The sequence below is a fragment of the Lipophrys pholis genome (assembly GCF_963383615.2).
Source record: "Lipophrys pholis genome assembly, chromosome: 4".
Taxonomy (NCBI): domain Eukaryota; kingdom Metazoa; phylum Chordata; class Actinopteri; order Blenniiformes; family Blenniidae; genus Lipophrys; species Lipophrys pholis.
The window spans coordinates 33,636,006-33,662,527 of record NC_137637.1 but is presented as its reverse complement, the minus strand read 5'-3'; the positions used below and the strand labels follow the sequence as shown (position 1 = coordinate 33,662,527).

The window sequence follows — 26,522 nt, the reverse complement described above, 5'->3', positions numbered from 1 at the left end:
TTATCCACCTGAAAATATGAACCAGCTGCTGCGTGCGCTTCCGATCGGACACGGCACGTTGCTGAAGCGTTGCTGAAGCGTTGCTGAAGCGTTGCTGAAGCGTTGCAGAGTGCCGTGTTTTTAACGTCGGCCTCGCCCCCGCTCGCTCCTGTTTACTCACATCTACTCTGAAAGTGAAATCGGGGAGCTTGCATCACGCCACTTTGGGCGGTGATTTGACTGCACTTGCGTGGGATGGGCTGGGCTCTGGGTTTTGTTGGGTGTGTGCAGAGCTTCTTCAGCAAGGAGTGGGTTTACCCTGCAGCGTGTTCCAGCTTCTGACTCTCTTTCAGCGATGGCCTCGGCGTAACACGACACAGGTGTTAAACAAGTGAACATAATGCTCTAAGCATGCAGATAATGAGTAGCATTACACCAGCCGTGTAACTAATCCCCCCCGCATGGCCCTGTGGGACATAATGAAGGAGATTGAACCTTCAGCACGCAGCGTGTTCTTAGTTGTATTAGTAACTCAGTAACTCACAACAAAATGACTTAGTACATTGCAGAAGTCCTGCACACACTCGTTTTACGCTGTAAAAACCTGCAATGATGTTGAAATGGAAACTCTCTGCTGGGGCTCGGCGATTCGGCCTAAAAAAAAAATTGAGGATTTTTTTTAAAGAAAAAGTCAAGTTTCAAATTTTTTTCTCATTGCACTTTAAAATGACTGCAGACATCAGTTATATTGTCAAAAGTGCAACTTTATCGCTGTGCTTGTCCTCAGAGATAAAATCATATAAACAATCCTAAAATAAAAAGTAGAGGCTCTTTCAACAAATTCAACCTTTAACCACGTTTAAGTAAAAGTGCAACAGGAACTACAGCAAAAATGACAAAAAACTATCGGGGGGGGGGGAAATAAAATAAATGTGCAAAATAAAAATCGTTTGCAGCTACAAATTCGATAAATCAATTTGTTTTGCCCAGCTCTACTCTCTGGTTAGTTTGCAAAACTGATTGGAAGTTACTGATGTCACGCAACTATTGCTTCTAACTTTTTTGTTGTCGTGCGAAATCAAATAGCTCATAAGGTGCCGCCAGAGTGGACGACTTAACAATCATGTTGTTGTAGTTGAAAAACAAAGTGGCATCAGTCTGAATAACCCTCTATTCATCCATCCATCCATCCATCCATCCATCCATCCATTCATCCATCCATCCATCCATCCATCCATCCATCCATCCATCCATCCATCCACCCATCCACCCATCCATCCATCCATCCATCCATCCATCCACCCATCCATCCATCCATCCATCCATCCATCCATCCATCCATCCATCCATCCATCCACCCATCCATCCATCCATCCATCCATCCATCCATCCATCCATCTTCTATTCCACTTAACCCTGGACAGGTTGGCAGTCCATCACAGGACAAACACACACCTATAGGGGCAATTTAGGGTAAAAAATGAACCTCACATGTATGCTTTTTGGAGGAAACCCAGGCGCAGACGGAGAGAACATGCAAACTCCACACAGAGAGGCTTATAATTGAATCCATGAGTGTCTCGCTGTGAGGCGAGACCGCCGCCATTTGTCTCGTCGTAATATCTAATATTCCGAAAAATGTTTTCCTCATAAAAAAGTGGCATTGATTGAATCAATATAGAACCAATGATTTACCTTGGCCAATATTAAGAAAATCTCTAAGGTATAAATTGCTTTCAGTCTTTTAGTGCAGCTAAAATGTCTCTTTATTCCTTTTTTTTTTTTTCATTTCACTTTGATAAACTAAATTTGAGAGTCAGAACACTTTTCCCACTTCGTTACCTCAGTGACATATCTGTATTATGATTCAAGCCTTTTATTCTTAGCCATTTTCCAAAGGAAACTATCATAATGGAAGAGGATGCCCGCCTGTCTGTCGACTGTCTGAATAACTGCCTGACCTCAATTTATCACTGAAAGTTCATCGTGGCAAACATGAATCTTTATCTAAACACCTGGTACATTTAGTGGTTGTATATTCAAGCATTAGTCTTAAAATGTGTGCGTGCAATAAAAAATGGTCAGTGAAATGCGTGCAGTAGTAAAGAGGGCGCGCTTTACAACCGGTGTGTTTTATTGGCCTTCAGCGTCGGTGTCTGCTCTCCTTTTTATAGATGAGAATTGTTACCGTCGTATCAGTGTGTGCGGTGATCAATGGGTGCGCAATCAATAACCTTGTTCGGTGAGAAAGTTTTAATCAGCACTTTAAATACATCACCGACGAGACAGATACAGACTCACTGAATTGTTAGAGAGTCACTGGAACATATCTTGTAATTCTCGCTCTGTGGGTTTTTCGACGAGCGGAGCTGAGCTGATGAGTAGAACTTGTTCACTCGGTATTTGCGTTGTCAACGGCTGTGCCCAAACACACTTCTACATGAGCGCCAGCCGTTTGTGATCTAAATGTCACTGCGCGGGAGGAGGAAAGGCCGTTGAGGGTGAGCTCGGGAATCCTTCTCCGGGGCTGATTTGAAAGAATTTAGGGTTTATTAAAGCCGAACTTACTGCCAGGAAGTTGAAATACGTGCCACAACTACAGCACATATATTTGAACTACCATGCCTGAAGCTTCTGAAGCTTAATATCAGCATTTTTGTCCGGCTGATGCTGTTTATTGGGAGGACATTTTTAGGCGCTCTACTTGCTAACATGCAACAGCAAGCGGTTGTAATTGAACACCAGCCTCATCGCCGGGACAGCGGTTTCATGAACTGTTTTATTAAAGATCTGCGACATATTTGACAGAAGCACAAAGATCCCTCTTCTGCATCGGTTCCACAAACTGCAGCACAGAATAAACTGAACACGCTGTTTGGGTCAAAAAGCTGAAGTAACAGGGTGCAGATTAAACTGATATCGGTTTTAATTTGCTTCAAAGTGCAAAGGTTTTTCTTCTCCCTTACTGTTATCTGATCTAAAGCAGACATGGACAATCAGTCATCCACAAGAATATTTCCAGAAGCCAACAGCTCAGTGGTTTTTCACAGCTGATGAGAAGAAGAAGGGAATTTTAGCTTCGATTTAAATCAGATATTAAAAGCAATTTGTCTGAAATTACTGCATTACTAAATGTCAATTCCATGGAAATTGATTTAGTCAACCTATGATAAAGATATACAATGTGTTATTTGTGTAAAATCAGTAGCAGTAACTCTTATAAATCTTTGTGGGAGAAGTATTTCACAATTCAGCATAGATCAAATTTTCATGGTAAAGCTGCTGTGTACTAAAGCAATACATGCGTAAACTGCCTCAGTGTTTGTTTTAGTGAGGGCATTTAGGATTTCTGCAACGTGGCAAACATGGACAGAATCGAAATACAAAACCAGCATTCATTCATAAACAGAGAAAAAATCATTTTGTTGACATTTTAAAACTCTGATATTTCTTTTACATATTTCACAAAATCCATTAATAATTGATTTTAACCACTTTTCAAGCTAACAGCAATTTTGAACAGTCTGTGAATACATTATGAATGAATACAATATAAATTAAAATATATATTTGCATATATATATATATATTTTAATTTATTTTTTTGTGGTCCCTCATGGTTGCAGCAGGCAGATATTTTAATCAGGAAGTTCTGTGCTCGCTTGTCATATGAGCGCCGTTCTGTCATTGAGACATTTGCCACTGCAGGAAATCACCAGCTCATCGCTGAACTTGCAGCTGTTGTTTTAGTGTTTGTGGGGGGGGGGGGGGGGGGGGGGGGGGCAGCTTCCCCATAATCCCCCTCAGCCATCAGTCTATCTGTTGTTTGTCGTCCCGTTGACCTGCATTCATCTGCCCGTGGCCATGTGGACATTTTGACTCACTTATCTGTTGACCGCTGCACAGAAACATTACGTCACTGTCAGCACTTTGTTAGCGTCACAGTTCAGCAGCCGACCATCAACACTGGAGGGCCAAGGGGCCGCCGTGGTCACAGGGTCAAAGGTCACTGGGTGGCTGTTGCAGGCCGTGAGGTCAAATACAATCACCCCTTGTTTTCTTTCTTCATACGCTCCATTTCTTTCTTGTCACCAACTAAAATGTTTTCCAGTCGGACTTGTTTTCGCATGTGAATGAGGACGTCAGTGTTGTTCAGGAAATAGTTGCTTGTAGCCAAGTTTTGGACATGTTCTCTAATTTTTTATATTATACAGTTACTTGCAAAGCAAACGTCTTTATAGATGTTAAAATGTAGGAAAGAGACACTTTATAAGTATAGGGAATATTGGTTGGTGCATCATTTCATTGGTTTTATCAGACAAGTCAATATTATTAGGCTCAATGTTTGAAGACTATTAACAAGTGAATATTGATCGGAACACGTCCTGAAGCTGCCAGCGTGCACAGTTTCAACTTCTCTGTCGATCATGTCCTACATCAAAATGCACCGAAGGCCCTGAGTCAAACAGTCAGGCCTTCAGATTTTCTCCTGACAAGAGCAGCAGATTGAAATCAGGCCCCTGACCTCCGAGAGCTGGAGCGCCGACGTCCCGGGAAGAAATTGTTAAAAGAATCCATGTCTTCCATTGACTCTCAGTAAATGTCACGCTCGCTTGTGCCACAGCGGCTCCGCTGTCTAAGCGAGGAAACCTTTTCTCAGAGCCGTGTTGACCACACATACTTTACATTCCTCTCTTTTTCACTGCGCTCGCCGTAGTTACCCAGAATGAAATGAAATGGGATTGCAATGCTTTTACACAAGGAGAAAGTCAACCTTTTCAGGGCAGACAGACGTTTCTGATCAAGACATTTCACTACAATGAAGGCAACGCGTTTGTCAGGTCTTGCATTTTAACAGAAATGACCTATGTTAAGAAGGATCTTTTTAGGTTAGTCCAAGATAATTTAAAAAGAAGAAGCATGTGTTCTTCTCAGAAATGTGTGCATCGTGTTAGCAGTCCGTCACTTCGTCCTCTGATAAGGTTGTAGCATGTACAGGCCGCGATCCATCCACGCGTCGCCGTGGCACAGAGCCCCGCAGGATCCGTCTCTGCCAATGAATGAGGGGGGGGGGTCGGTTTGCTGTCAGCTAATTGTTAGCACGGCAAGAATGCTGTCACAGTGTCCGACTGACCGATGAAAGCAGAGATCATTTTCCATGAGCAGAGACGGGATGCATTTGAAATGCTCGACCTTTCTTAATTTAGAAACAAAGAAGATATTGAACAACCTCAATGCCTCTGCGCCCGAGTGGCCAGCGTGTTTGGATCAAGGGTTTGGTTTTTCAGATAAAAAAACTGATTAAACCATTGAAAGTCGACAGTAGATTGAATAATCCTTTATTTCTGTTTCTCTGCCAGATGTGAGCTGCTGCTCTTTTGATTTTGTCTGTTTTCCTTTCTGTCGCTTCTGCTTGCTCATGTGGAATTATGTGTAAAAATGCCTTGAAATGACTTTGTTATATTCTGCGCTATATAAATAAAGTTGAATTGAGTTGAATTAAATCGATTTATATTTTCAATTTGCCATTCATACAAGTCAACTTCCGGTTTTTAAACATTTTGTATTCAAATAATCAAACAGAATGTGACAAATAAATAAGAAAAAGAAGAAAAAGGAAACTTTGTATAATGGAAATTAAACAATTATTCATAAATTATGTTTTTTTTTTCCAGTGCCACAATGTTGGCTTCCTATATATTCAATTTAAAAGTTTACTTATAAAGTATATTGTAAAAATGTATGACTTAGCGTTGGTCATCTCTCAATCAGGATGCTTCAGGTTCAGACAGCTGTCGTCTGAAACTAGCACTAATCACAGAGGAAGTAAAGAAGAAACACGGCTCATTGATTGGTCCGGACAAATCTGGAAGTCCCGCCGCTATAGCCTTTGGTGGCTAGGCTAGTTAGCCCGTGGCTAATGGGTAGCCACAAACAACCGTGATATATAGTCTTCAGACCAGATATTAATAAGTGCCCGTTTCACTACTGCTTCCTCTTTACTTCTTCCTCACTACTCCTTGTCTGTGCACGAGCCATTTTCCAGGAGAAAACAAGTGTCACAAGACTCCCGCTATCTTTTCTGCATCATTTTCAGATTCGCACACCCAAAATGCATAGCACTCTACGTCACGTCCTCTCAACCCTCACTCCGCCCGTTCGAAAGTCCGTTTGAAAGAGGACCGAGTCTGGTGTTTTGAAGGGCACCAGGTTCCGCTTGAAAAATCCGGAACCGAGTTCGGGGTGCGTTCACATTTCCCGAAACGAAATGGACTTTCCCAGAAAGTCCCTAAAGAGAACGCTGGTCCGCAGCAAACAGGGGAATGTGAACGAGTCCTTAGCTGCTATTTGAGCGTTGATGCTCTCTGTGGACAACAGAGAAAGAATTTCATTGTGCAGGGAAACATGTTTTCTGATGTACTTACGGCTGTAAACTTGAACTTGAATTGATCTATCCACATGCTGAAGTGTCCTTGAGCAAGACACTAAACCCTGAATTGCTACCAATGGATGAACTGAGCTCCTTGCATGGCAGACGCCTCCATTGGTGTGTAAATGGGTGAATGTGATTAATAGTTTAGAGCACTTTGGGGGCTGCAAAAGCACCATAGTAGAAGAACTTATTTATCACTTATTTATGAGCCTCAATATCAGTTTCTCCAGTCCATCAGGGAACCAAACTGACCAAACCAGGAGCCAACTGGAGGGGCGTTACGGCGCTTCCACTCACTCATAATTCATTTGCATCTCTACATGAGTGCAGATTGAATCCAGTCTGCACCTGAGAGTGATCTCAGACGAAACGGATGGATGGGTATGGACACTAACTCCACGTCTGTCCTGTCCTGTCCGCCTTGTTTGTGCTGCACCGAAAATAAATGGCTGGCAGGCTGCAGAGGTGGTGTGACACAGCTGAATATGCCGAAAGAGTTTCAGATGTCTTTAGAATTCAACGCATCTTTCCAGCTTTATACTTTGTGAAGGCAGTAAATCAAGGGAACAAGCTGTACAGATGGAACGATTGAAGAAGAACCAAATGAGGATAGAACAAACTTCTGTTCCGAGAGAATAGAAATGGAAAACATGAAGCAGAGCAGACGGGGAGGGAGGTCACAGATGACTCGGATGTCTCGGCTGTGAGGGAACACTTTGCACAGGACGTCTCGGGCTTATCTTGACCGCAATGTTGAGAAAACCACCATGATTGTAGATAATTGTCCACAGGTGGCTGCTTTCTATGAACCCGTTGAAGACGTGCAGCCTTCACCGACCCTTTTGACTTTTGATGAAACCATGGATCTTATTCCTTTGAATTTTGTCAGCCATCAGTAACCGTGTGTATCGTATCAAATCCATAGTCTGAAGGTTTATTTGGATCACTGTCAGCAGTCGGGAGCCGATGCTGTTCTTCATAGGGTACTCAAACATAATTTCTTTACCTATTTTCTACAACATTCAACATCCTACACGTTTTCGGAGTGCCACCCTGCTGGAATCGACTCCTACGCCACCCGAAGTTTAAAAAAGTTGTATAGAAGATGGATAGTTTCTGGAGTGTTTGTTGGTGGCTGTGGTTCAAGTGGCTCTGTTTGTTGATATTGCTTAAAAACTACTTATACTGTCCAATTTTACTACCTTGGCAAAGTCCTTTTTTACCAAACTCAGTGTTTCAGAGTGTGGAGTTGTTAATTCGTTTTACAAAACGGAATTTCGGTGGCATAAAAGTTCAAGGTTCCGAGGTGCCAACGCAGTGTTCAGTGATACCGAAAGTGGCCGGGGTCTTTACAGTAAAGTCACACAAACACTCACAGAGAACACAAAGGTGGGAAATGACAGAGCAGCTTCTCTTCCTCACAGTCACCTGCTGTTATCGTTGTTTCAGGGCTGCAACCTGATATTTCCTTTACAAACTCTATTAAACGCTCACAAAAAAAACTGGAGTGAAGAAAACAGATGTCAGCGATATTTTAAAAGTTGTGAGTAAATTCACGATATACTAATAGAGGATGTTTTAAAACCTGAGGAAGTAAGTCTGAAGTTGAACTACAGGTCTATCCGGTGCGTGTAGACATTATACCGGGAATCAAATCTTTTACAGCCTCGGGGATTTCAGGGAAAATGTCCTCAAGTAAATTCTGTGACACCAACGGCTGAGACGACAGGATTCGGAGGGGAGGGAAGTCTTCGAGTCATTACATCACCGTGTGAACACAGCCAGTCACGGAGTGGCGGTATTTCAGCACACATGTCGTAAAGTAATAAAGAATCTGATCTTTGGTCTCTCCCAGTGCGTTGAGGGTTGCTCTTCTTCCTGCTTATGTCTGATTTTTTTTGTTTTGTTTTTTTTCCTCTAAGGTCACAGAACCGGGCGTGAGTTCACTTTAAGACACCTCTGAACTCTCAATATTACATTACCACACTCCAGCGAGGATCAAGCATGAGAAGTGAAGCATTAGGTCAATCTCAGTTTTTTTAAGCCTCTGCTATCGTCTTTATTTTGACAGCGTCGGTGTCGAAACATCCAAGTGTTTTAATGAATCATTAGTGTGAATCACCACCTGGCCCTCGCTGTGTTATTATCCAGACACACCTTCTTCTTTTTTTTCCCCCGGGGAAGCCCAGACCTGTTCAGAAACACCCGACGAAGCAGCAGACTATTCGCTTGTTGTCCTGGTAGATTATCAATAAAACGGTATTAAATGGCTGGGATATGACATTAAAGTTGATAAGGAATGATCGTGTACGAGGCGACCTGAGAAGGAACCGGTGTATCGACGGCAACGCCAGTGAATCGTCTTCCCCCTTTTTAAGTTCTCAAACCTGATGAGTGAGATCCAACACAAAGTAAAAGTCACTCGGCAAACGGCAGAAAAGCTCTTTTGCAGCCTCATTGTCATTTGCGCCTCCCGCAGCTGACACCTTTACCTGTCGGTAACCTGACACTGAGCTCTCAACGCGCCGGACTCCAGCCGGAGAGAGATTCCTCTTTCAGCTGGAGGCCGTCGAAACAGTGAGAACAACAGTGTTTTTCCACAGGAGGCTGAATTGTGTGTAAGAACTTGTCCGAATGGAAGAAAGAGGTGGAATTTTACCAACTTGTGTTGTGTAACCATTAATCTGCTTAGCGTACTGATTGGTCTTACCAGCGCAGAACAAGGAAGCTGTGTTCCAGAGTGTTTGCCTTCAGGAGGGAGCTCCAGTTCTGTGTCACGCTTCTGTGGTCACTGGGAGACAGATGTGTTTGGGAATGTATATGAATATTGTATATTTTGTTTTACCATATTGTTTTTAGATGTTTTTATATGTTGTTTTTGTTTTTTTTTTGTTGGACAACGGATGGAATTTAGCCTTTGAGTTAAATCTGGCATATTTACAGAAACCTCATGAAGAGATTGATTGTTCATTAATATGCACTGTCCCGTCCAAATAAACAAATACATGAAATAAATAAATGGAATGAAGCCGCCGCACGGGAATTAACCCCGAAGTGGCTACAGTTCTTGATATTTTCTGAAGCGATCAAACACAACACAAATAATATACATCCGCTAAAGTGTTGTTAATAGTTTATACTTTGTTTTATTATATTTGGTAAAGTGATATATTTTTAATTAGCACTCTTCTTGTTTTTGATTAAAAATTGTCGATGTGTTAACCATACAATATTGAGGGTTTTTCTTTCTTTTGAATACTTTAAAATGTGCAGAGCGTTTCCAGACTTTTTTTTTTTGCATTATGCATAAAATGTATGTTCATATTGCAATAATGATAATTAATTTTTATTTATTTATTTATTTGATCAGGACAACCCACATTAATGAACAATCATATCCAAATTGTACGCAAATTGTAAATGTGCCAGATTATAGCAAGACTGCTCGTTTATATCTGTGGTCCCGACGCAGGTCAAACGAGCAAAGCAATGTACAAAGCAATACAAAACACAATATAAAAACTATATAAATGACATTTACGTAAAATGAGTGCCGGACGGATTTAATTTAAGATAATGTTTAAGTTGTTTTTTAAAAGAGATGCGAGTCGGGCAAGTTTGCATTATATTGTTGGAACTCAAGTGGAAATGATCACATGCTTGCATTTTTGGTTTAATAAAGTTAATATTGAGAGCCACACACAACGACATTCACACATTCACATTTTGTTGCTCTCACTATGATCAAAGTTACAAATGTAGAACTAAAACTGACAAAGACGTAATCGTCCAACATTCAATCATCAAGTGTTCTACAGTGTTTTTCCCTCATTATCCAGCTGCTCTGTCGCTGTATATTTGTTCTTCTCTTCCCATTCGCTCCTTATCCCAGATATGGAACTTTGGTTTCTGGAAAGACTTGTGTTTTCTGATCTTTACCAATATCAAATACATCCTCAGCTGTACGTAGAGTACATGTTCATTAACCTTTGCAGACAATATTTGCATCGCTCGTCGTGACAGTTTGCGTGCTTCAGCGCTCGGAGCTCGATATGCAAAGTGACTCCACTCTTCTTCTATCTACGTACTCCTGCAGGCCTCAACCGTGGATCTGATTTCTGCTGACGAGTCGGACAACTCATTTCATGAGTAAGAATAGGCGACAGTGGAGAGGAAAAACTCCCTTGGAAGAAACATCCGCAGAGCCAGATGTGGAGGTGGAGGTGGAGGTGGTGGCGTTTCTGAGACAAAGAGCATCAAACTAACTAGAATCGAGAATCGAGCTGTTGCACTTTGTGTAGATGTGATGAAGATTGAAACCTCCTGCAGGAAGGTACAAAGAGAGGACTGGTGGAGAGAAATGAGTGCTTGGTTAGTGAGGAAAGAAGATAAGCTCCATGTTGTAAATAGTTTAAACCAACATGAACGTACAGCAGCTGAAAAAGAAAACATCCAAAGAGAATTTAGCCAGTTTCGATCATATATGGAGGATTTAAGCCTCTTAAAAGCAGAAACTGTGTTGGCGCAATTAAAGTCTGATAAAAAAAAATCTGTCTCTAATTTTACTTCCTCCGAGAACATTTTTAGGATGTGAGCGGAACCTCGCTGTTAAAAGTTTTATTTTAAAATTTAAATTCGACTGTAGATTTCATAGTAATAGGATGCAGACAAACAAAACATGTGAGGGATGTGATCTCACCTGTCAGTACTCCTTTGAATCAGCTGGAGACTTTTATAATCGAGTTATTCGGACAGTTGGAAGATTAACATGGAGTAAAAAAAGTGCAGCTTCAGAACATATTGACGGCAGCAGCAGCAAACTGAAAGAGTTGGAGCCGTACTGCAGTTTTAAAGGAGTTTGCACCAAATATTTGATGCATTAAAAAACTAAAAACTGTGTTTCTTTTCTCTGCGGTTGTAAATGTGCGCTTCACAAGTCTTTCCTGCTTGAATTTTGAATTCACGCAGCAGCTTTTTGACTCGTCTCCAACTGAAGAAGACGCAAAAGAGAGGAACCTCGGGCTCCAGGCCTCGCACTTTCTTGGCTCCAGACTTTTGAGTGAGTTGTAACTCGCAGAAGCAGCTGTAGTGGCCGCGGCTGAATGGATTCTCTGTCTGAGCGAAGCCTTTCTGAGCATGAAACTGGAAACAATGGCCGTCCAATGAGACAAGGACCATGTTCCTTCGCTCTGAGCCGCCGTTAGAGGGGGAGGAGTGGAGGAAGGCTTTTGTGTTTGTGTGTGTGTGGTGTGTGTGTGTGTGTGTGTGTGTGTGTACAAAAAAGAACTGGAGGTTTGTGAAGCAGGATGCAGTGGGTGTATTGACTGTGTGTACATGGATGCACACACAGTGCTGTTTGTACTTTGTGGGAGACGGGAGTGAAGTTTTCTGTGTGATCGTTGTGTTCCGAGCAGTTCCACGTTGGGGAAGGCTGATTGAATGGAGCTAAAGTCACCAAATCAAACATAAAGTCTGAATTTTTGTTAGATTGTAAATGTGGAGAATCGTTATTTTAGCCGTTTTTCAGAATCCTTTATTATCTGTTCACTTTTTTTGTGATGCATTTTGTTTTTACTCTGCTTGTTTGAAATTGGAAAATCTTAGAAAACCTAAAATCACAATCAAACTCAACATTGAAAGTTTTTCTGTATATTTTGAAGTTGTTTTTACTGGACTAAACTTTTACTAGAAAGTGCTGCTGATTTCATTTGACATTTTGGGACTTTTGTTTGTTTGTCACTTCACTTGCAGAGATGTGTCATATGAAAACATCCTTGATGTGTGTGTGTATAAACTCTACTATGAAGCACTGACACGCCCTGACGATTGTACTAGGATTAGTATTAGTATTAGTATTAGTTCAGACATTCAGAGTTTCCCTCTGCTTTTCCACAAACAGCATATAATGCGAAGATATATTACTTTGTTCATCAGTCATTACACAATCTGTCCCCACCTTTTTCTATCCTACTCTCTCTCTCCGCTTGCTTTTTCTAATTGAGCTGTACTGCACCCCAGACACCAGGGGGCAGTAGAGGACTGATGGAAAAGGTAGACCACGCTTCATGTAGTTTGCTATAAGCCAATTTACCACAACTTTATACAATATTGCAAGTTACTTTACTAGTACTTTCTCATTTATTGCAGTTGAAATATGCATATCATTTAATATAACGTATTAACATTGTTCATGCTGTTGCATTTTACTCATATCGATGTTGTGAATGTGGATGATTGAAGCTTCAACCATGATATTCTGTGTTGACACACGGAAAAAATAACCAATAACCCTTAAAAACAGCAACAGATGTGTTCAGAAACACGGATTAAATCATTTCTTTGTCATTAATTAGTTTTCTTCTCATTTTTCCTCCCCCTTTTGTTTTCTTTTGGTTGAACCCCCTTAGAGACATTAGTGTCTGAATGAAGTTTTACTTTAAATTATACACAAACAAACCCAACAGAAACCCTGAATCCTTTAAAGCAGGGGTCTTCAACCTATGGCTCTTTTGGCTCCCTGGACCTTTCTGAAACTAATACCTCAATAGACAGTTTATCTTGTTTTCATTTTATTTCTGCGCACAACATCAGTTTCAAAAGAACTTTTTAACTCTTGGATAAAGAATGCAGCAGACAAAGTGGCTAAATATAGTGGAGAATAGCTAAAACCACAAGGAAAGGTTGTGGGGGTAAAATTAACAACTAACAACAGCTAAAATATCAAAATTGCCTGAAAAAAATGCTGAACTAAAGATTGAAATACAGCTGAGAATTTAACGAAACGTTAAGTGAAAGTTAATAAATACGACTTAAGAGAGTTTTTGTTCATATATCAAAACTATATATAAAACTCTGTGTTTTATGGCTCCAATTAAATTTGATTCAGTGGAAATTCACAAAAAACGGCTCTTTATGGTCATAAAGGTTGCAGACCTTCTGCTTTTTAAAACAAAGTATTTCCACAAGTCTGCTTCGACCAGTGTGTTAACGGGTTAACGCCGCCATAATAATAATAATAACCCTGCGGGGACGGCGATGGTGTGATAAGGTTAGAGTGACCTCCGCGTCTTTTATGACACTTGTCATTCTCTCGTTCGCGCCTGCGGGGGACTTTAAAGTGGGTCAAAAATCTCTGGCATGTTTGCCACGTTTGCACTTTTAAAAAACAAAAAAACAACAAACTGCAGTACTCAGAACTTCATTGTACTTGTATCATGTGTGGATTCAACGTGTGGCTGTATTTTCTGTGCGGCTGTGAGGCTTTGGAAAGGCTGATCTTGTGCGTAAAACACGCGTGATATTTGAGGCGCTCCAGGGATTTGCGGAGCGTGCCCAGTGCGCGCGCCCGAGAGAGCGAGAGAGAGAGGGAGAGAGAGAGAGAGAGAGAGAGAGAGAGAGAGAGAGACTGCAGCGGAGCGGAGGAGTCATACCAAGCATAGCCTGCGTGTCAGTGCAGTCGACTTACAGCTGGCTGTGAGGACAACTGACGCTTTCATTTCACTTATTTTTTTTTTTTATTATTATTTTTGCTCCTCATCCGCCCTTTTTAATCACTGAAAGAAAGTAAAGCGCGAGACCACTCTCCGTGTGCGTTAAGTTTTGTTATTCAAGTTAAAGTTGGAGGCTGGGCCTTCAGCTTTTTGACCAGAGAGACAGACAGAGAGAGAGACAGAGAGACAGAGAGAGAGAGAGAAAGAGAGAGAGAGAGAAAGAGAGTGAGAGAGAGAGACAAAGCTGGTCTCTTTATTTTTTTCTATTTTTATTTTTTTTAATAAGATACAAACTCGATAAATGCTACTAACGAAAATGGACCTGTTGAACTACCAGTACTTGGACAAGATGAACAACAACATCGGCATCCTCTGCTACGAAGGTAAAAAAAAAAAAGAGTTTGTGGGCGTTTTTTTTATTTATTTTTTTAAAAGCTTGTTCACGTCAACGACGGCGTTTGCTCCTTTTAAACTTAACGTTTACTCCTCTAGTTATCAGTCACATACACGTGTACGACTTTAGATCAAAGTTACGAGTTATGAAAACAAGTTACTGTAGTAGTTATTGCTTCTTTTTTTTTTTTAAAACATCTTTCTACGTTGGTTACGTAGCTACGTAGTTAGCGTAAGCTGTGCGTAGCCTCTGGCTCTATTAAACTTTCCTTAAATCAATTTCTGTGTTATTGAATGCAGCTGTGACGTTTGTTTTCAATGATATTTGAGCTATGTGTTACCTGTGATTGCCCTCACGTGTCTGACTCACTGTATTACCGGTCCGGCAGGTATTTCTCTTCACTCTTGATGGTTAAATGTCTGGCGAGTAACGTTTATGTGGGATTATTTTCCTTATAATCACACTGGAAATTGCACAATTGTAGATGATGGTTTTTTTTCCTCCTCCAACCTCCGTGGATTGCAAGTTATTTCTGGCACTGGCAGTTTGGGATTTCAGGTTATGTCATGAAAGCACAGTTTTTCCATATGACCCAGAGTGGTGCAGCTCCTCATGTGGAGTTTCAACATCATCCAGTCTGTTTCCGAGTGTTTCTTTCACACTGCAGCCTTTAGGATGAGATCCAGTGATGGGGAAAACATGCCCTCCCCTCCTCTGTAATTTGACATAGGCATCATCGTCCCTTTACAAATACAGACACACATGTACAACTTTGGTTGTAAAAACTTCACCCTCTCTACTCCAGGGCCAAATTATGACTGAATGCATCTACTAGGAGGACTTATGTGAATTATTGTTGCTTATTTTGATAGGAAAGACCAATTTTATTCTAATAACACGCCCCCCCGATATGAAACGTACCACTACCTGAAAACACACTAATTCGTGAATTTAATTGTTGTAAGATATCAGGATGTGATGAATGCATTTGACGCTGATTAGTATTTATATAGTGTTATCTTCTTTAATATTTTCTAAAATACAGAAACTATCCACTAGCTATAACCTTTAATCTCCCTGAAGCATCTGCCCTGTTCTAAACCATGTGACTGAAAGCAATTTTAGTGATTTTGCAGAAGAGGAGTACAGAGGCACATGATAAGGAGTTATATTCTTATGAAACATTTCTACAGGGTACAGAAAGGGAGGAAAAAAAAAAGATGTTTGTTGTTGTGTGTGGTTTGGCATGTGATTAAGGCTTCTTGTCAGTGTTTTTTTTTTTTTTTTTTAATACTTCTAATGCAGCTTTGTGGAGTGAGACGTGTTGGCTTGCAGTAATTCCTGTTTGGCAAATTGCAGGTGAAATGCTTTGCAGTGAGTTGTCAAGGTTTGCTAAGTAGATCTGGGTGCACATGTCGTTGTGCAACTTCAGTGTGGGAGTGATGCACTGTTACCTCAACGCTTCATCCCTCTCAGATTTCATCTCTTCTGTTTCCATTAAAAAAAAAAAAAAAAATCACAGGAGCGAGCAACAAAGGGACTTTTGTACTTGTATACCCACGGGTTGTCTCTTTTACACCGTGGATCTAAAACTGCTCCTCTAATAGTTCTGGAAACAAACCTTCACAGGATCAGTCTGAATATTTGTTTCCGTATGTGAGATTTCTTCTTCTTTTTTTTTTTTTTTTCGCTGACTGAGCTAAAATCTGACTCCATAATGTGCCTCATGATAACAGAGATAAAAGAAGCGGGGAGGGAGAAACAAAAGCCCTCCAGTAAAAAGAGTTTAAGAAAAGCCTCTCATGTTCAAACATGTTGAGCCAAGAAAGGGCTGAAAGGCTTTGTGATGTTATGGGTGCCCCGACTTGTTATTATATGAAAGAGCAGATGAATTCATTTCCTAACAAACACACATGCGTACCTGTGTGTTGTCCTCAGAGGTTCCTTTCTTTCTTTCTTTCTTTCTTTCTTTCTTTCGTTCTTTCTTCTTTTTTTTTTTGTGCTTCTATCCATCTGCTGCCTTCGTGGAAATTTAATAGCAAGTGCAGATGTGGCACTGGTTATGTCACTCGGTGTGTCTGTTCAACCCCCAAAGTGCCGGATGTTTATATGTGACCTGGAAAATAAACTCCTCTCTGACCAGGGGTGTCCAACATGAGACCGGTGGGCCCGTGAGAGGCTCCAGTCCAGACGAACCACTGAGCAAATTGTGAACATTTAAAAGAAAACACAGATTTATTTTTTTTTTCTCAAGCAGATTTCTTAAAAGTGCCGGACTCAACACGACACCGAGACCCGAGCGGAGATATCGGTGATGCTGCCGCGAAAGACAGCAAACTAGCATTAGCCTCAGAGCCAGAGAGAGTTTGTAAAAACACCCAGAATGCAACAGCGACAGGAGACGTCTTTCACTGTATTTTGCTTTATGTCGTAATGTTAGTCTTGTTTGGTCGTAATAGTTTGTTCAGTTTGGAAATATCGACGTTTTCATCCCGTGTGCTCGACACCACAACAAAGACAAACTTTAACGTTTAGATTTAAAGGTTGCTATGGGACTTTTTTACCACGATGGAATTGAACAGATAGTTCACATAGTTTGCGTCCAGCTGATTCCTTTAGTAATGTAATATTGAGTTTGTATCTTCAGATTACAGATGTCAGCAGGGTGAAAAGTGGAAAAATAAGTTGTAGGCTTCTTATTGAACAAAGTTTTTTCTTTCTACCGTTCATGTAAACATCTCCTGTGTAATTTTAATGTTCTTGAGCTGTGGTGAATCAAAAGATCGTCTTTAATCGGGTAATGAAAAGACGGATTCTGACTTTAAATCGGCTCATTATGTCTGGTGAGCACAATACACCATCAGAACCATTTTCCTGGAGTGGTTATTCTTCCTCTAATCGCAGAGGAGAGTTTACATTTTGCAGGGACGGCCGGAATGATGTCGGTCAACTTTGCAATTTTCTGCTAAGTGATAAATTGTGCTCCACTGTATTTCAGTAAGTCGCCACCAATAATAACATCATATGTTGTGCTTGGCCTTGAGGGGCTGGCAGCCACTGCTGGCGGTGCTGGGTTACAGAGCAGCACAGATTCAAACCATGAGGCTGAAGAAACGATTTCTCCCCTCATCCTGAGAGGCGAACGAGTTTTGACGTCTCGTCACAATAATAACCTGCAATTCTGAAGTTCCTGCGTGTGCGACATCGACAAACACTCGCTAACTTTAGACACCAATCTCCGGCAAAACCACCTCGACTGATTGCCCCCGTTTAATTCCACGTCTTTCTTTTCCTCCCGGACATATTAGACGTTACGTCGACGCGCTCGATTCCATTCAGTTTGGGTGTGATTGAATTGCTCTCATTGAGCCGTTGCCGGAGTTTGTAGTTCGGGGCAATGCTCACCGTCAATAATTTGTGCACTTAAGTAAGGGTAATGAAGGAGTGAAAACTAACAGCCATGTATTTTAGTCAGCGTATCTCTATTCTTCTGCCGTTCTCTCCCTTCCTTTTTCTGTAAAAGATCAAACCAAAGTAACATCTGGTTTAAAAGTTCAGCTCAAACAGCCATGAACTGCTTTGGAACAGGTTTGTGTGTGTGTGTGTGTGTGTGTGTGTGTGTGTGTGTGTGTGTGTGTGTGTGTGTGTGTGTGTGTGTGTGTGTGTGTGTGTGTGTGTGTGTGTGTGTGTGTGTGTGTGTGTGTGTGCACATCCTTTTAACTATTTAAAGTCTAAAATCTCTTTGGACTTAAATGATGGAGTCAAACCCAGAGGGCCAAGCTCTGGTTACTGGGAAACTCAGCCAAAAATAACTACTATGCTGTTTTGCAGACATGCTAGGACTCATCTCTCTTCAAGTATCAGAAGCTGGAAAGAGGAGAGACGGAAATGGAGGGAGAGGGAGAGGGAGAGAGAGAGAGAGAGAGAGAGAGAGAGAGAGAGAGAGAGAGAGAGAGAGAGAGAGAGAGAGAGAGAGAGAGAGAGATCGCCCCAGTTTGTAATCCAATCTCATCCTGATTTCAAGCTGTTTGAAGTTCTATCAAGAGAACGAGGCTTTGATCATGTGGACCTAATGAACTGGAGCCGAGAGGGAAAGAGAGTCGACTTCACTTCTGTGTTGCTGCAACTCTTCCCACTGATTCTCCGCTCAGAAAGACCAGAGCTCATTATTGCAGGATTGCCCGCCGTCCTTTAAAAGATCATTTCCTCACGTGTAGACCGAGAGCTGTTTATCATCCGCCCGGATTGCGGCGACACGTCTTCTCAACCGTCTCTGTGATTTGAGAGGAAATTAAAGAAAACTGCACAGATCGTGATCCTGCACCACGTCCGTCTGGTTCTGTGTCCGCGCTTCGCACCACGTCACGGTCGTTGGGCGGAAATGAAACGCGGCGGTCTGAACGGGTCACAGGTGAATAATCTGCTGTTACTGAGGACCACCGTGTCACTGTCGCCTTTGGATGGGCTCTTCGTGAGTCTTCTTTAACAACGGTGTGATCTTGTGACGATCCACTAGATCAACTCCAACCTTTTCAAGCCTAAAGGTCTTTTAACACGTTGGAGGAAGGTGCAGGTCGGTTCCAGATGTGAGGCTATACCAGCTTGTCTTTCAGATTTGTACAGTCAACCTCCTTCTCCCACCACCGACAATACTTTCCCGTCGGCGCTCTTGACTGTCAACGCTGCACGTTGTTGTGCGGCTTCAGTTAGAAGTCGGGTCAATAGTGTTTGACTCCATACGGTCAAATGTCTTACTTGTTTGCAGGGGGACTCAACACTCGCGGATTCACCCTTTTGTTGAGCGCTGCCGCTCACTGATAAGCTATTATGCGTCCTGGACGCCGATTGGCCGGCGCCGGTGTCACAGTCCTTTATTGCCGTCCCTCTTGCCCTGCCAAAAACAATGTCGTCAGCCCTGTTGCCATGGCGCGCGGCAGGGCGAGCAGGAACATGCCGGAGCGAGGCTCAAAACTCAGAACTGAACATACGTGGAGAAACAAGTGAACCAAGTGGCAACTTAAGTCTGCGTCCCCGTGTGCATGCTAAGTGAGGCTCTAATTTGGTTTTTGCTGCTCCGAGAGATAATCGACGTTTAATTTATAATAAAATAGACTTGAATCAACCAATTAGTGTCGAGTTTTGTGAGTAGCTGAAAAGAGAAAGAGAGAGAGAGAGGGGAGGTGTTTCAGTCCAGGCGTTTAGCTTTGTTTTGAGACAGAATGAAGCCGAAGCAGTGGAAAGTCCCCGAGCTGAGACCCAGCCAGTGGTACTTTTCCCCGACTCTTCCCCCCGGTGCTCGGCTCCCACTCACCACTCTGTAGGCCCTCTGTCCCGGGACGAGACTACACAGAGAGAGAGAGAGAGAGAGAGAAATAATTCACACACACACACACACATGCAGAATCCATCCACAGCTATGTCTTCCAAAACATTCCCGACCAGATCCTCCGCTGCTCATGCCAGAGGTTTATGCCTCTCAGCAAACTGTGTAAGTCAACAAAATCTGGATTTTGAGCTGATGTACAGTGAAACACTGTGATGGAGTAGATTTTGTGGTTCACTTGTTTCAATGGAAATGCAGTCGTAGTATCATACTTGGGCGATACTGTGATTTAGCGGGTCGTTATGGAACGCTTGAGCACGACTGTCAGCCATTTTTAAAAAGAACAAGAGTGTTGTCGGCTGTTTTGGTCACATAATGAGTAGAACTTCTGTATTGTCCTGCTGGTTTCTGTTACTTTATCGGCTCTCGGAGGTCCGCCACAGATCCTTATTTATTTTCATTTTTTTTAATCCCAGGTGAAGCAGCTTTAAGAGGAGACCCCAGACTCCAGTCACTGTCCCTGTCATCGTCATCCTCCTCGTCCTCGTCCTCCTCTTCGTCGTCGTCGTCCTCATCATCCTCCTCCATCTCCAGCCACAGGACTGGCCCTCCACCCATCAGCCCCACTAAGAGGAAGCTGAGCGGCGACCAGGGCGACAGCGACATGGACGACAACGAGCACGTGGCGAAGATGAGTCGACTGTTCGCTGCACAGCTGTAAGTAGGACCAGGAAATCACGCCACACAGACAACGGTGCTTCCAAGGTGGAACTTTTCGAAAATGTCTCCGAGTAGAGAGTGGAAATGCTGCTGCGCTCGCAAACTGTGTCCGTAGTAAATGGTTCTTCTGGATCATGTGCGAGGAGGTGGGTATTAACTCGTGTCGTGTCGTGACTCCATAATCTCCTGGGACTTGGTAGTTTTATTTTGACAGTCACCGTAACAACAATCCAACTTTGTCATCTGTCGATATGAATGTCTGTGTACTCCCATTGTTGATGTTTATAGCGTGTTGTTCTCTGCATGCATGCGTCTGTGGTTTCATTACAAAAACAAACAACAGCGCCAACTTCTGGCCTGGCATGGTCACTACATCGTTTCATGGAAACGAACATCGTTTTCAAAACGTTGCCGTGTAATCATGAAGTATTTCTTTAATGAAAACGCAAAAAATGATGCATTTTCACTTGAAACATCTTCATTTCATACTTCATTTTTCAATATTCTACCCACTTTTGTCTTTTTCTTTTGTCTTTATTACACAAACACACTCCATTGAAGAAAGACTCTCTCCTCTCATAAGCTACATACAGTATTTAAAAAATAACTTCAAGGTTCCCGTTATTTTTATTCCATTTTATTTCCTGCCTGGGAAAGCGTTTCTCTCAGCACACGTGTGAAGCCGTGTGAACTCCGGCCTTCTCAGAAGTCCCACTTTGGACTCTTGGGTGTTATGCCAGGTTTAGCCGTCTCCACGGCGTTGCACGCTCCTCGGCAGCCACGGATCACTGGAAGCATGGAAACAGGGAACATGTAACAGAAAGATTACTCACGTCTCCCAACGTTCCCACATTCCCACTTCCAGAGATTCCAGAGATTCTGGAGGGCTGGTTGGTGGTGAGAGGACTGGCGGGGCTCGGGGTAGTGGAGTCAGACTCATAACTGAGTCAGTCATGGGACTCCAGCCATAGATATTTATTACAGACTGAGTCAGGAAGGTGTTAGGTGGAGCGCTGCAGTCCTACATGCATGCCAGTTAAATAATGTCCAGATGCACAGAGTTGTAAGTAACAATAATCCCAATTTTTTTTTATTAATTAATAAAAAATAAAAAAATAAAAAATAAATTAAAAAAAAATATATATATATATATATTTTTTTTTTTTTTTTTGTCGGCTGTTTTGGTCACATAATGAGTAAAAAAAAAAAAAAATAATAATAATATATATATTTTTTTTATTATTATTATTATTATTATTTATTTATTTTTAATTAATTAATTAAAAATATATATATATATAATAAATTAAGAAAATATAAAAAATGGAAAAAATAATCAAATTAAATATAAATAAATAAAATATATAAATAAATAGTAAAATATATAAATACAATTTTCAAAAATGTACTCAAAGCACAACAGTTTTCATTCATTCATTCATACAAAATGTTAATAAGACCAGAGCTTCGTTGCTAATATTACCTGCCTATGCTGCAGACATCACATTCAATAGGTGTTTTTCTTCCGTCGTCCAGTCTTTCTTGTGTCCTTTTCTGTCTTTTCAGGTTTTTGAAACCTTTTTTTTCTTTTTGTGCAAAACCTGGACTGATTAATATACAAGCAGATTCTCTTTTGTGCTGTTGTGTTCGTATACCACCTGTTTGGCTGCAATGGAGATGCTCAAAAAAGTCAGAAGCAAATTAAGTACAAAGATTTGTGAAAAAGATGAAGTTGTCGGACAAAGTGAATATTCAAATAACATAAAGATACATACGTATGCAGTAATGGAGTATTTACACTTCGGGACTTCCTTCCTCTCGGCCTTGCATGGTTTAATGAAGCTAAAGGGAAGGAGCTTTTAACATCTGTGCACATTAGAATAATCCGGAACACGCTGTAGAAATCATCTAAAAAAATAGCATGGGATTATACTGGATTACCATGGGTCAGTCATTGTTTACTAAAGTGTCAGACGACTTTCCAAAGCTCCAAAAGTGATGGTAATAATGCATCCAAAATTCATCTATCGTCCTGACATGGTGAAATACGATCAATGGGAACTTATAATGGACGATACCATAAGACATTTCAGTTTTAGTTGCATGTGTGTGACTTTAAATAAATCTTGTGGTTTCCATGTAGAAATCTGTGACTTCTAAGACACAGGAGTACGGCTCTTTGTTCTTCGGTCTTGTGATCATTGGCGCTCACATAACAAAGGATTAGCTTGTGCGTTTGTACTTTAGTGCCGAGTCATCCTGCCTTCTGTTGTGGATGTGCCTGTGGTGGGAGAATTGACATTATATTCTGCAGTAAATCCATCCTCCTCTCGCCTTTCTGCTGCCTCAGTTGTTTTCTGCTGCCTGTAGGACATTATATATGCAGCCTGCGGTTAACCTCTGCATGCATAAATGAGGAGATTCTCCCACTTGTGTGTCACAAGTTGAACTTTATTTTGCGAGTGTGTTTACCAGAGCACAACAGGAATTATTGTCGTATCAGTTTTCAGTTGGTGTTACAACTCCTCCAAGCATCCAGTTAGTTCCATGTAAACGTGGGTGTGATGCTTAAGGCCTTTCAGACTGCTCATTGTACCATGATTATTTCCCAGACATAAGCTTTAATCCCTTTATTTAATCTTGATTTTAATTATGACCTTGCGGTCATTTGAATCCCGGTGTTGCAGGTTAATCTCCACTCAACTAAAGTCAATTGCTGGTTGACATTCTGCAACTTCAAGACAAATTTAAGGTTTTGTGATTCTCAGGGATTTATTTATTTTTTCATGATGGAGACCTCAGCCACTTTATTTAGCGACGTCATTTTTACTTTGTCTGAGGGCATTTCATTGTTTTTCTCTGGCGGAGGTGAATGTGGAGTGACTTGTTGAAACCTGCGGTGGAAGTGAACATGTGAAAACCTACTAGTGGCAGAACGTCAAAACTACATTGTTAATATTTCAGCCATTTCAGTGTAAACAGACGTCGTTTTCAAAACTTTTCTGAAATGAAAACACAAAAACGATACGTTTTTACTTGTCGTGTAAACAGGGCCATAGAAAATACAATGGTTGATTTTTATTTATTTATTTATTTATTTTTTTGTTCAAGGTCTTTCTTTTATTTTGGATAACACAAAAATAACATTCAGACAAATTTTTCATTATTTTCTTTTTCTTCCCTATCCCACCTTAAAAAAATTGTTTTTTTATTAAATTAAATTAAACTACATTAGAGATGTCGTCTGCGTTCACAAGTTCCAAATAAGCCAAGAAAGGTTGCCTGGCATCATAAGAATTTTTTCGCGAATAATATCTCTATCATGCCTCTTTGACCCAGCCTCCATATGTGATGAGGCAATGTTCCGATTGTTTTTATATTTTAACATGCATGAGCTCGTCGCTTTGTTTACGTCATCTGTCAACTGCAGAGACGGTGATCAGATGGACACGGTTCTTGTGAAACGGCCAGAGAGGAAACCAGAAACACACATGCACAGTTTCACATGTGCACCGATTGTATGTCTTCTCTGTTGTAGTTTGCTGGCTTGCTTCTGTGTGTGTGTGTGTGTGTGTGTGTGTGTGTGTGTGTGTGTGTGTGTGTCTGCTTTCTCTTTGTCTGCACTGATTGCTCTGCTCAGTGTCCACTGTCCCCCGCATTTGTAGACACTTTTGTGTTCATTCTCCTCTTTTCTAAAAAGTAAAGCAAAGTCAAACTTTCCCCTTGCATCAGTCTGAAATGGTGTTTTTTTGGGGTTTTTTTGGAGCTGCTTGTCGCTGGCCTTCTTTTGTCTGCTGGTTCAGTCATAATTTTGTGGAGTGTTGACACAGGCGGACACCTGACACGCCGATGTGTGGGCGGGGACTATTTCTCCAACAAATCACAACAAGCTGAAGTCGATGATGGAGGGGGAGAGAAACTCTCTGAGCCGATACGAGCTTAAATTTATTTATTTATTTATTTTCTCTTAACGCAGCGAGACAACCTCTGAAAAGTGTCTGGATTTTATTTTGCCAATTGTTATAAGGTTGTAATTGAAATAGCAGCAGCAGCCTCAGTAGTGGGCAGGTACACGCTCTGTGTGTTCTGAGTGTGCAGGTATGCACATGTGTCGCAGTGTGTGTTGTCTGTACATGCATGTGTGCTCTCCCGTGTGTGTGTGTGTGTGTGTGTGTGTGTGTGTGTGTGTGTGTGTGTGTGTGTGTGTGTGTGTGTGTGTGTGTGTGTGTGTGTGTGTGTGTGTGTGTGTGTGCTGGGTGAGGTCAGACAGCAGGGCCTACTTTCTGGTTTTCTCTGAGGAGTAGGAGGAGTCTTGAACAAAGAAGCCTTATCCTGTCCACTGGAGCCTGCGGGCTGGAAGCCTGCCGCTGCCTGCCTGCCCGACACTCTGCTGGTTGTAGACCCGCCAGTATAACAGTCTCTTACTCAGCTGTTTCGTGTCTTCTCTGACTAAGAACCAGTGGCAGAGACAGATGTTTTCATAGTGTTTGCGATTTAGAACGGCCAAATGATTCCTTCTAGTCCTCATTAGGAGTACAAGTTCATTACAAATGTTTTACTTTCTTGGGCTGGAAGCCTGATCATCGCTGAATATGTACTTTATTTACAACATTTGACACGTAACCTCCAATGGCGCAGTTGTCGTAGGTAATCTGAAGTTGGCCTGTGTATCCATGGCAGTAATGCTGCGCAGGCAAAATGCGAAATCCAAGTAAACGAAGTAGTAAAGCACTGAAACGGCAGCTGCTTTCTACTGGGAACTTCAGCAGTAAGTTGTTCTCATGGAAGTTTCTCTAGAGGCCAAATGGGGAGAAAATAACGAATTTGTGTGTGTGTGTGTGTGTGTGTGTGTGTGTGTGTGTGTGTGTGTGTGTGTGTGTGTGTGTGTGTGTGTGTGTGTGTGAGTGCGTGTGCGTGTGCGTGTGCGTGTGGCAGAGGCTGGTGAAGTCATTGTTACCCTCTTGTTTTACATGAGACTATTTATGTAGTGAGCCTGTGAGGAAAGAAAGGAGACATGTGGGTGTTTCTCCATGTGTGTGTGTGTGGACGTGCGTGCGTGTATGCACGTATGCAGACGTGTTGACACACACACACACACACACAGTTTGTTGTGTTTGCCTTGCTGTGGTCGTTACCATATCCGATCGCTCCAAGCTCAGATAGCATTTTCTTGCGTTTTCTTCTTCTGCAGTCGGATTGAAAAGGTGAAAGTTTGAACGGAACCTCGTTGAAAGTCGTGTGAAGTTTTACCTGATTTATTTGATACGAGGCAAAATCATCCTCTGAAATTATGTTTGTGGAGAATCTTTCGACGAGAAAATGTTTATTGTGGAATGATCATGTTTTCCTAAAGAATGTAATACTTGCCTGGACTGGACAGTGTGACCTTTAAGGAGATGTTTGTATTGTGTGTGTGTGTGTGTGTGTGTGCGTGTGTGTGTGTGTGTGTGTGTGTGTGTGTGTGTGTGTGTGTGTGTGTGTGTTCTGTATTGTGGTTTTCTTCCTCGTTCTTGTTGTAACTTGTGGTCAAGCCTTCACCCCCCCATTTTTTTGTTGCTCTGGTCGTCTTCTCCCTACGCCCTGATTCTTCCCAGATGTTTCCTGTGTGTCTCTCTCTCTCTCTCTCTCTCTCTCTCTCTCTCTCTCTCTCTCTCTCTCTCTCTCCATGAATCTCTGCCAGACCACAAGATTTGTGGGGAGGTTCTCTCCGAAGACTTTGGAGCACAATTGTGAGAAAACGCCGAGAACTATTACAGCTCCTGTGTATTCGCCTCAGAGTAAAATATATCGTAGCTCGCCCAATCGACAGTCCCCTAAAGAACTAAGCTTGGCTGACTTCTCAAAACTAACCCGTATTTTGAAGTCTTTGCTTTGTATGTATATATTTGTCTCCTTCTGAGCTTCCCCTTGTGGCCAGTAGCTGAGCGGGCCTGTCCCCAACGCGTTGAACCAGTTAGAACAAATTACAAGTTCTCCGATTTTTACAAGAACGCAGACGTACGGCAGCTTTTTTCCTTTTTCAAGTCATTTCAGCACACGATCGCAACAACGATCTGAGAGTTGAGGTCAGCTTGAAGACAGGGTCTCATGTGAACGGTTACTTAAAAGGCTCTACTTAATGACAGATCTGAGAAGTACGATATTGTAAAAGATATATGACTACATCATTTATGTAATGAGGGT

The 26,522-nt window shown here is 41.8% G+C and overlaps 1 protein-coding gene across 2 annotated transcripts in view; it reads left to right on the top strand.

The window, feature by feature from the left end:
• The window catches only part of vgll4b (vestigial-like family member 4b), a 43,324-nt gene that overhangs the window by 9,366 nt on the left and 7,436 nt on the right, over window positions 1-26,522 (top strand). Inside the window, exons 1-2 of one of the 2 annotated variants that reach the window (XM_080461889.1) lie at window positions 13,786-14,285; window positions 20,096-20,336. In XM_080461889.1, the coding sequence (XP_080318015.1) occupies window positions 14,204-14,285; window positions 20,096-20,336 (323 nt within the window). In that variant the 5' untranslated portion in view covers window positions 13,786-14,203. Of the gene's footprint in view, window positions 1-13,785; window positions 14,286-20,095; window positions 20,337-26,522 lie in introns of those variants that run through there. The other variant, XM_080461890.1, reaches the window with a different exon arrangement.